The sequence below is a fragment of the Melospiza melodia genome, chromosome 1 (genome assembly GCF_035770615.1).
Source record: "Melospiza melodia melodia isolate bMelMel2 chromosome 1, bMelMel2.pri, whole genome shotgun sequence".
Classification (NCBI taxonomy): Eukaryota; Metazoa; Chordata; class Aves; order Passeriformes; family Passerellidae; genus Melospiza; species Melospiza melodia.
Genome location: NC_086194.1, coordinates 22,198,752 through 22,210,786, shown reverse-complemented (window position 1 = coordinate 22,210,786; position 12,035 = coordinate 22,198,752). Strand labels below are relative to the sequence as shown.

The window sequence follows — 12,035 nt, the reverse complement described above, 5'->3', positions numbered from 1 at the left end:
GTGTTTAATGGGAGAGTGTATGCATGATGGAATCAGACTCTTCTCTGTGATAGCCAGTGAAAAGAGGCAATGGGCACAATCTGAAATACATGCATATAGGAAACTATTTAAAGAAAACTTTTCTTTCCTCATTCCTTTTTTTCCCCAGTAAACGAGCCTGTCCAAACAGGCTAGAGAATGTGTATCCCCAGGATACTCACAGCCTGACTGAAAAAGGCCTTGAGAAACCTGCTCTAGTCTACTTTTTTTCTGAGCAGGGGATATGGACAAGACATTCTCCAGAGATGCCACGTGATTACAACTATTCTGTGATCCTACTGTTAAATATAGTTCTATCCATTTGGTGTATTTATATTTGACAGGGACTTCTTAGTCTCAGTACAAGTTCCAAGGAATCTTGAGAGCTTTTCAGTATGCCTAGTTCTGCCTCATCAAGTATTACTGTTATCTTGACTCCTACGGTATATGTTCCTTGGAGTTCTAAGTTAGCACTTTGAAAGTACTAAATGCTGCATTACAACATAACAAATGTCCTGTCTCTCAAAAACATGCCCCCCCCCCAAAATAAAACAGAAAAAATCCCAAAAAAATCATTTTACAGAAACATTTTAGACCAGAAGCACCAGTATCAGAAACATAATCCTATGTACACTAAATACATCTATCTGTAATGACATGGAGATGCACATCCCATCAGTACAAGCATATAAACTTGCAGAATAAACAGTACACAAATAATTTAGGAGTTTACTATTCAAAAGTGAACAGCTTAAACCATTCCAGAACAAATAACAAATGTGTAAAGTATGACTCATTGATGTGGACAGGAGACAACTTGGAAAAGACAAAGTTGTCATATTTCCAGAGTGGTCTGGGCAGGGCAGAAAGGTAGAGACAGTTCCTAACCTTTTAAAAAGCAAGAGCTAGCCTCCATGAAATCAAGCTCTTAGGAACCAGATTTCGAAAGACAGAATAGGAGGTAGTTTTTCACACAACAGATGGTAGATTCACAGAATGCTTTGCCAAAAAAAATGTTTGGGTGGTGAAATTTTACATGGAATCGAGGGGATATTTGACAAGTATTTGGCAGAGACATTTATCTGAGGTTACTACACAGACAAACCTTTTAGCTTCAGGCAGCCCTTCAGCTGACATACATTGATTAAGAGTGCATTAGAAGAAAAATGGGGCATAATCATGTACTTTGTGTTTATTCTTTCCTCCACATCTGCTTTGGTCAAGTACACAAGATGGGACAGTAGCATGATCAAGGAGTCTTGGTCTAAACCTGCAGAGAGTAGCAATAAAGCAATGCTAGGATTTAGCTTGCTGAAGTAACACCTGACCCTATCCCTACCACCGGCACAAAAGGAATTTATCACTGTTCAGGCAAAATGAATGACAATAGAGCAAAAGAAGGATCCATCAGACCTACTGTATCAGCTATTAAAGACATTATTTACAACTTGGTCTTCTTGTCACAAACACCCAGTTTTCCAACACACAGAACGTCAGAAAGCCCTTTTGTTCAAATAAAAAGTCTCTGAGGAACTGCTACCTACTGCACTGAGTGCAACTCAGTCATTGGTGCAACTCATTGGCATGAAAAAAGGGAAGGGAGAGAAACACTTGGGAAAGGAGCTCTATTACACAGTCCATCTTAATGGTCATTTGTTCAAGCTGCAATAGAACAGATGCAGTACAGATGAAGTGAATCATATAAAAACTTGGCAGGCCCATCCCCAAATGAAAATTAGAGAACAGAAAATTTTCTGACTGTAGGAAAAGTAAGTTATTTTGCTGCTGCAATTGTAAGTAGGCATTCCAAAGGAGGACAACTAGGAAAGTGTCAACAACTGTCAGAGTAGCTACCATTTTGAAAATTGTTTAAATGCACAAAAATTTCCAAAGATTTATCCTACAACTGAATTAAATTCACCTCTATATTAGTTATCTATAGAAGTTAGCAATTCATTAAGAGAATGTTACCAGAAATAACATTCCATGGAATGGGAATGGTTCTAGATCTTGGACTCATGAATAAACCAAAACCACCATTTGCTGTTACAGCCATTGACAATCTTTGTGCTTATGCAGACAAAGGTTCCTAGAGATTCTGACTGTGAATGTGGGTTACATGTTTCTACACATGAATGTCACAACTTTGATGGACTATCTTTGGAAATATATCAAGAAAAATAAACATTCACCTATTTTGTTCTCATTAATGTTTCTCCAGACTGACAAGACTCTCCTCATGGTGGGGAAAAATGTACACTCAAACTGATCCTATGTTTTGTCTGGCAAGGATGGGAATTCCTTCTAGAGGTTCAAGAGAAAGGTTTTCATTTATGTATTTGAAGAGATTCCTTTTGAACAGCATGCTTTGCTTTTATATAAGCAGAGAAAATGCCCTCTGTTACCAGAAAAGACCCCAGGAACACACACAAGTTCTTTCCATATGGAAAGTGACACAATACCAGCTGAGAAGATTGGACCAGAAACCTGGATGCAACAGGGTTATATTTCAAAAACAAACTCTAAGAGACCCAAAACACAAAAGCAATAACTGTATGCATAATTTTAAAAATATAATAAAAAGAAATATTAAATATCCACCATCCCATAGTAAATCTGACTCTTTCACCTGTTACTTAGAAAAACTCCAGCTTCTTTCAAGTGCATTAAAATAAATCAAATTTGATTTCACCTATACCATATTCAGGGAAATAATTGCACTTTCAAGCATCCTTGTGTGGTTGCAGCCCTTCATATGGTTGACTCTATTCAGAGTTTCACAAAAATCAAATTCTTATGCTAGGAAAACAGAACAATAAAAATACTAATAGAAGTTATTTTTAAAAATTTAACCAGGTGTATTTAATTTTTTCCTGTAATTTTTCCTGACCCTTCCTTTCTTTCTTTGTGTACTACTTCTTTGGTGTGTATGAAGAGCCTGCCCTCTTCTCTCTCTACTAGCTAATATGCATTGTAATTACTGTGGATGTAATAATGCTGTTATGAAAAACTGACAAGTAATTTGCTTTGAAAATGCTAAATTACTAAAAGGTTTGGACATATATTTCACTTCACCTTTAACTTAAGGTATGTTGGGTGGTAGATGGAAAACGCACCTTTGGTTTCTGTAGTTACATTCAATATGTCACCTAGATTAAAATCCAACAAACACATCCTTTCACATTTTCCTTTCCCATTCTGCTTCAATCAAGTTGTAAAACTACCTATTTTCTAAAAACACATCCCAGTATCACTGAGAAGATAATTTTACCTTTCATCTAAATAGATTACTTTGCTGATCCTTTTTGTTTAGTTCAAGACTAAGTGTTAAAGTTTAACATCACTATCATCAAAAAGCCTTCAACTGTCAGTTTACCTACAATAAAAATCTGAGACTTCTAAGGAAGAGAAAATTCATGTGAACTTTAAGCTCACAACCTAACAGCATTAGAGATACAGTGTCTGTAACTCCAAGACTGGATAAAGAAGTCAAAGCTTCAACAATAGGTTGTGAAATCTGATCTCTGAATTACTGCTACTCTCTTCCCCAACTCATCAAGCCTCTTTTCCCTTAAATCAGTGAGCAAAGATGCTTGGATACTCTGAGGATCATAAAATTTAGGACCACTTACATGAAGCTAAACAGCATCTAATAATATATTTTCCTGCCTTTACTTAGTAGATGGATATGTCACCAGTTGGCTGGTGATGAGTTTGGTTCCATAGCCCCCACACAAAACGAATCCTTTACCTTCTGTTCCAATGCAAGCCGGTACTTCTGCTCTACCCTTTTGCATTTGTTGTACCAACTGCTTTCATCTGTGATGAAAGGAGGACCAATGTTCTCTGGAGTACTGCCTTCACTGCCACTGCTGCCCAGCGTTCTTAGCTCTTCTTCATCACTGCTGATACTGTCAGAACTGAAGAATCATATTTATTAGCCAAGTCAAAAGCTGTGCTCATAAAAATGCAAATTCTGGTTGAAATTGAAATATTGTATTTCTTTAAAAGCTCTGCAAACAAAAAATAAAAAGAAACATTGGGATATGATGGTTTGCTAAACACAACTTGTATTTCAAGCATTTGTTTCTATGACCACCTAAAAAGTGGGCAAAAATTTGCTTGTGATCTTTGCCAAGTCAGACAACTGTATGTGAGCTACTTTCCTTAGTACAAAGGGTAAATGCATTACAATATAGATTTTGTTTCTTAAAAAAAAAGCAGAAACTAAAAAAAGTGGTTGTCATTAAAACAAGATCAATTTAAATCAGAACGTATATCTATGTTTATAGCAATGGTCCTTTGCCTGTTACTTCACAGAATGTATCTCCCTACATAGTAAGTAGACTCATTGTTAAAATATCTTCATATCTTCCAGAATCAATGCATGCTAGAGAATGCAGACATCTGTCTCAAAGACAAGAATTTATTTTAGTCTAGAGAAGACAGAGGGGATGTCACCAATGTGTATAAATATCTCAAAGGCAGGTGTCAAGAGGATGCTGCCAAGCTCTTTTCAGTGATGCCCAGTGACAGGAAGAAGAGCAATGGCAATAAACTAAAACACGAGAAGTTCCACCTCACCATGAAGCAGAACTTCTTTACATGGAGGGTGGCAGAGCACCGGTGTAGGCTGCCCAGGGAAGTTGTGGAGTGTCCCTCTCTGCTCCAGGTCTCACCTGCTACAGGTGACCCTGTCTTGGCAGGGGCTTCGACCAGGTGATTTCCAAAGGTGCCTTCCAGCACAAACAATTCTGGGATTCTGATTTATACCAGTACCCACTTGAAAATCTTCTCTTACAACTATATTTCCCCCTAACTAACAGAATTTGCTAGGTTTTTTTAAGTAGTGATTTCCATAACGCTGTGATCCTCCCATGGTACAAACTGAATCACAATTTGTGACTAACATGTAAGCTAGTAAGAACTTCAAGAGAGTAACTAGGATGTTTCATGTTCAGTTGTACATCTTCAATTCCTAACTGCTATTCCTAACTATTCCTAACTGTTTCTCTCCTTTTGGTAAACTTCATAACAGAAAACATATAATTAATTTCCATGCTTTTTGCTGATGTCAAATTGCTACTTGATTTATTAGACAGTAAGAATTCTTTTTATTATTAATCATAAGGCTGATCAGAGGAGCAAAATGCAGCTAAAAAATCAGTTTACACATAGCCTGGTCACGACTTTCTGTGATGTGCTAATGGCTTATATTGTCTATGTCATATCTTATATTTATCAGTCTATATATTATTTTTATTTACAAAATATCTATTTCGTTTTATGGCTACACAGAAAAGGCCTAAGAAAAAAGACAGCTTGGTCTGGTGATCATCAAAGGAGATGCAGCACTCATTTTCCACTGAACTGTTATTCTGAATCAAGGAAACACAATTAGCATGACTCACGTTTCATGAATCATGTAACAATCCCAACAGTTGGAAAAAATGAGGTAGCTGAGTGTACAGGTTTGTACTGAGAAATAAATATCATTTTGCATATGAAATGAAAAATAAGAGGCCTAATAATAAATAAAATCTTGCCAATGAAACAAAATTTTAAAAAGCAGAGTAAAGCTAAGAAGTACCTTTGGGTGAACTTCAAGTATGGTGTATAATCTATGACAGCTGGATAGCTTCCATCCAATCCCTCACCCTTCAGACAAAAACTGATAAAACAGAGCAACAACAATAAGTTTATTACAAGAAAATTAAATTACAGTGACAGTTGAATATTACCAACCTGAAACTTCATTTTTTGTAATATTTTGGTGCTATAAACCCTAGTTTTTAAACATTCACTTTTATTCTCAATAATACGGGGAAATGGCAAGAGAATAACCAGAAAGCTAATTGAAGCAGCAGAAATAGAAGAATTATGAACAAGCTTGGAATTTTCTACATTTAACATAATTTAAAGGTTTTGCAGAGTAGTTATATAACTATTCTACTAAGTAAAAAGTAATTTTCTCAAAAATATTTCAGGGTCTTTCTCCCTTCAGACACTTACAGGTGCTGAGGTGCATGAAGCTGAAGAATATAAGTGAACCTAACTTTTGGAAAATATTCTTAAATGGCTGTAGCTTTATAAAACTTTCATTTACACTGTATTTTTTTACTGGAAATAAATTATTGCATTTCAACTATGTTTAATTATCACAGAAGTGACAAAACTGCTTCCACAAGGCTCATATTCCTCATTGCTCCTATCTCTGTTATTGATAAACAGATTCTAGTTAGTCACAGCTATTGCTAACTGAATCGCAAAGTGCCATTTTTGACAATGCAGTAATTTAAGTGCTATTTAGGAAGTACATCTAAGGGTTGTTGTTTTTTTTTTCCCCAAGATAAAAAGAAAAACAAGAAAGTGAAAAAGCAGTCCTTCAAGAGCACAATTACCTAATCCCATATTGCTGTGAGGGGAGAAAAAAAAAATCAGATTACGTTCTCAGGCAAGCTTGCTCATCTCCAGCCCAAACTCACACTTACAGTTCCACATAGATAAGCTAGTCAACATTTATAAGAGATACTGAACTGAAAAAAAATCTCATAATACGATGCAAAGAATGGATACAGCTTCCCAGCCATTCAAATCACAATACTATGAAAGCTCTGCTTAGTGGTTCTAAGCAATAGGACAAGAGTCAAGGGGCAGAAAGTGATGCACAGAAAATTACACCTGAATACGAGGAAGAATTTTTTTACTGTGCACTGACCCACACTGGAACAGACTGTCCAGAGAGGTTGTAGAGTCCCTCACTGGGGATATTCAAGAACAATCTGGACACCATCCTGCGCCATGTGCTCTAGGATAACCCTGCCTGAGCAGAGAGGTTGGATCAGACTGTGGTCCCTCCCAGCCTGAACCATTCTGGGATGTGTGGCACAATAAAAACACTCCTGTAGTACTAAGCTCCCATTTTGCACAGAAAATTCATAGACTCTTAAAAGCTGCATTGACAAAATGTAAATGCCTTCAAGAGCCAATCAGCAGTCTGAATACCATTAACAGGTTCCTTTATACTAGAAATCAGAGGACAAAGAAAGAACAAGTAGTCATACAACTAAGCCCTCATACCCTAGTATGTACCACCGAGGCTTTTAAGGGACAGTCAACTGATGATTATTTATGACAGGATTTACATAATGCAGACCTAATCTTGCAATGCTTATTCATGTATAGCTGCAGTCCTTCCAAGTACAGGGCTAATACAGAAGCAGTTTAATTTCAGATTATGTAAAGCTTAAACTAATAAAATCTGGTAAGATTTGAATTTTGCTGTACACAAGACTAGCACTCTTATCATCCTGCAGCACACTTCTGTTCTTCCGGGACATATGTTGAGGATGTAGTTAAGCCAATCTAATGACACAATGCTGGAAAAAGAAGCTATCCTGTGTTTTCAACCTCTCCCTATTTTTTCCATTTTTTTCTTAAATGCAAACATGACATTCCCCTCCTTACACTGGCACTTATCTGACTCCATGATGGTTCAGCAGCCATCAAGACCTGCATTTTTAGGTTTTTTCCCTTTTTTTCCCCTTTCTCCATCCAGGTGCAGCTCCATAGCCAGTGGAACTAAATGCTCTTTACCACCAGAAAGGGAAAACACTGCCCATTTCTTATTTGTTCCTTTTCTTCTCTAAGCATTATTCTCCCATAATCTCTGCCACTAATAGGAGGCTTCTGTGAACCATAATAGCTAACAAAAAAAAGAAGTACCCAGTCCTCTTACTGGGGATGTTTTTTCATTCTTCAAAAATTTAGCTGGCTGAAAGAAGGGTCCAACAAGCCTGGCACAGAGGTACATAAACAGCAGTAAATCTCTGAAGGGCCTTTTAGCAATGGTCAATCACTCAATGCATCCATTCTGTTTTCTGGCAGTTTGCCTCCTATATTGGTTTGTGACAAGCATTAATGCTACTGCAAGGTAAATACTAACAGTGTACTGACAGAAGAATGAAGAACAGCATTATCAGTCTCCTTTTCCTTGTGCTGGGTTATGAAACTCTGCCAGTGGCTCTGCCTGAGGCTAAATTGGCCCAATCAGGCATATGAATAAGGACTTGCACCAGCCAGGTTCTATCTTTTTACAGGCACTGCAATCTTTATATCTTGCTGATGTTTTTTTTTTTGTTTTTTTTTTTTTTTTTTTTTTTTTGTTGTTTTTTTTTGAATATATGTACATATATAGGCATGCTGTGTTGGTTTGTTTATTATCTAGGGTGTGCTTGCACCTTTGTTACCTCAAAATCACAGAATTAATTATATAGGAAAACCCACAAAAGCCTGGCTAGAAATTGCAAAGGTCAATTAATATAAGTAGTTCAGCTGCAGGCAATTTTAACACCAATTGATATTAAATGGTCATTTGTAAGTTATATTTTTCGAATTTAGAAGTGATAAAGTTAAAGATTACCTTCTACATGTGCAGTTACAGTGCTATCCTCAAGTACCAGGACATAACCAAGTACTTAATCACACAGTTTTCCTTACAGTTTAAAAATAAAAGGTGTCATGTCTATAAGCTCCATTTAATAGGTTTGAAATATCTTCTGCAATTATACTTCTTTCCTTTTAAGATTTTGATACCTGAAAAAACTACCCCATAATCATGCAGTTACCTAAAGGCATAACTTGGTTCTTATCTAGAAGAACCATTCAAGATCTCTCCCTTGCCCTCATCGTCAACCTAAGTTTTGCCTCTCAACCTACCACAGGAATTTAAGAATGTTTTCCATAATACATTGATTTGTAAGTACTTTCCCTGAGCATTTTGTTGTGAAGCACACAAATACAATACCTGAAATCAATTGCATTGAGTCCCAACAGCATACCAGCAAGCATATTTGCTTCTTCACCAAGAACAATTGCTCCATCTTCATAAAACCTCCTTCAACAAAAAAGAAATTAATTCAGCTATTTTTCATATTTAGCAGAAAACTGAAGAAATCCTGTTTAAATTAAAACAATTCATGAACCCCAGAGGCATTCATATTCCATTTCAAAGAAAGCAAACTAATAGACTACATAGCACAAAACAACACAATCTTAAAACACAGAAGAATTTAGACATAAGCAAAAAGAATTTTCAATATTAGTCCTATGAACTAGAAGAACAAGATGGATAAAATGCAAAAAAAATTATGAAGGTTTGTTATACTTTACCTCTGAAAGGAAGAATTTGTGTCATGTACATAAAGAAATTATTCCATCACATGAAAATAAATTCTCTCTCACAATTGTACTTGCAGGTTCCTTTAAAGTTCAACATTCAATTTTAATTCTTAGTAGGTGGTCTTTTTTAAAAAAGTATTTTCACCAATCAGCTATTTTTCAGTTAGTTTACCTTTTCTTAAAATACTGCATGCTGGGAAGACGCATGCTGGAAAGCCATCAGAATTCCCCTGAGAATTACATGTGGTAAGAGGGAAACCAAGAGGTGCTCAGTACCAGAGCCAAGGCTGAAATGTCACTTAGTAAGAACTGAGATGCACAGTTCATCTTTACATTCTAGCAGGGATGAGTGCAGGAAGCTGCCAGATTACTGACTACAACCAGACAAATACCAGCAACACTGCCCTACCAAAACTCCATCTGTTTTAAGAATCGCATGAAAGCTTCTGGGTAGTTCAGAGAGAGCTCCAGTTGGCTGTATGGTGAACATCCAGAAAATACATGTTTTGAGGCACAGCTCCAGAAATTGAGCTGTGTTATAATGCATGCTGTGAGAAATCCCACTTTTTTTGCAGCTTTGTAACAAACATCCATTCACTACACAGAGATGAGTTGTCCAAGATCTCAGATGTTCTCAGTAGAAGGAATAAATAAATCTGTAAGACTTCCTCTCACAAGACAGAGATTATAGTCCCAGTAATGAGGCTAGGAAGTACAAACTCAGCTCTGTAGGCTCTCCCTTCAGGAAGGGCACTAGGAGGCTAGGCTGGCTGAGCCAGAGCACGGAGCTAGAGGGACTCCAGTCTGATTCAGCACAGTGACTCTTATTTGTGAACAAACAGCAGTGCCCCAGTACATGCAGACTGCCAGCCATTCCACTGGTGTTTGTAAAATCACTGCCAGGTACCAATCTGCACTGAGCTCTTGTAAAATAGTGCCTTGGGAGAAAGCACACAAAAAGGACAAGGCACACCTTCAATGGTGAGATGCAGAAGTTAGCCTGGCAGTGCCAGGGTTAAAGACAGCTGCAGCAATCCAGCCAAACCAAGAGTCCCCTTGGAAAACCCACAAACCTTCATTCAGTGATATACACTTGACATCTCACAACACACCAGCCTGCTATAATTTAAGAGCCTGACCAATCAGTTAAAAAAATAATTCTGTGCCCATGCTTAATCCAACCCCTCTTCCAAGTGAAATATGCACACACAGCACTAAGAATGTGCTGCTTCATTCAAGTACTAACTCCAGGAAGCTAAACAAAACAGTGAAGTTTAGAAAGAGCTATCAGCATGATAGATAATCTTGTATGTCATATACACGTAACACAAGAAATTTAGTTTATACTAATAATTATTAAATATGCATATAATAAAATATATGTTTTAAAATGCTAAACAAATGATGCAAAGCATCACCCAAAATCCAGGTCAGTTATTAGGTATCTGAAATCCCACACAGGAAAAGAAAATTTGTCCATTGTTGCTAGAGGCTTTGAAATCCATACAATCAAAATCTGAAAATGTAATTTTTATTTCCATTAAATGTATTTTAAAATATCACTTCAAAAGAAACTTTGCACTTACTATGTTTGGAATGCAAGAGAAGTTGTTTCAAAAAGATATACCACTGAAAGAACATTCAAATATATTAAACATTAACATGTTCAAATAAATGAATTTGAAACTATTAATCAAATAAGACCATTGCTATCCACTAAAAAACTACACTATTGAAACAGGGACAAAGAATGTACTACTTAACTACATAATCTGTGACCCTACTCTTCTTCATCTCCTCCTCAGAAACCCATGTGACTTTTCAATTTGAAGCAGCATTAGTAAATCTTTTCCAGATTTTCTTTGTTTTATGTGTTTCTTGTCTACTGTAAATGCAAGCAAATCTGGGTAAAATAAGACAACAGGTTTTGAAACTGAAATGAAATGGGATGTTTACCCAGTTGTGTTTCAAAGTCAGCTTAATACTGGCAAACTATAGGGAGATCTCTGGACAAACAGTATTAAACAATATGCTAAATGAACAGAAGTTCTTATAGAGAAAACTCTTCTTGTTTTAATAGCCCATTCATTATGTCTAAACTTTTAGAGTTCAACACAAAGTACATGTTACAGATCCATTTGTACTCAGATGACTTCATCAAAAATCTCTAAGACATACTTGTTATGAGATAAAATAGCATCTAATAATCACACTATCTAAAACCAATTAAAAACTGCCAGAGTATTCTCTATCACAAAGAATATTCTCATCCCTGATTTTATCATTAGAAGCTAAAAAAAAAAGTCTGTTACACATTTTTTTATTATATCAAGAATCCTAGCTATGCCTGATCACTAATTCTGCTGCTTTACAGTTCTCAAGAGGTTTCTGGAATTGTCTTCCTTTTTTCTTCAAAAGATGTTCTATAAAAATTATTTTTCACTGAGTCTTTGGCCTTTCTATTAATTTTGAAAGGAACACTACATCTATCCTTACTACACCACAATTTCAGCTTTAGCTCCTGCTTCAGAGAGGTTATCTTTGCTTCTGACATTTCAAGAATTCCAGGCTTATTTCCACATTTTTTAAATCACGAGAAGATTTTCAATTTTCCAGTTTTACCCATGCTAAAACCAAATCCATACCAGCTCTAGATACCTTTCACTAGGTTATAGGTCTTTCATTAATGACATCCTTATTTACTAAAATATTGCAAAAATAAAATTCTTGTAGACCTGGTTGTTTTGAAGTCTCTCAGAGCTGTGGAAATGTATTCAGACAAATGTTTTTCCATAAGTGCTACTCTTATCCATGCTCGACCCTGCAAGACAAAACAG

At 36.3% G+C, this 12,035-nt stretch overlaps 1 protein-coding gene across 1 annotated transcript in view; it reads right to left on the bottom strand.

Annotated features, from left to right (window-relative positions):
* The window catches only part of RUNDC3B (RUN domain containing 3B), a 50,698-nt gene that overhangs the window by 21,387 nt on the left and 17,276 nt on the right, over positions 1 to 12,035 (bottom strand). Inside the window, exons 4-7 of the mRNA XM_063150807.1 lie at positions 11,934 to 12,019; positions 8,825 to 8,914; positions 5,609 to 5,689; positions 3,770 to 3,938 (exon numbers count right to left, since the gene is read on the bottom strand). Coding sequence (XP_063006877.1) covers positions 3,770 to 3,938; positions 5,609 to 5,689; positions 8,825 to 8,914; positions 11,934 to 12,019 — 426 coding nt within the window. The remainder of the gene's footprint in view (positions 1 to 3,769; positions 3,939 to 5,608; positions 5,690 to 8,824; positions 8,915 to 11,933; positions 12,020 to 12,035) is intronic.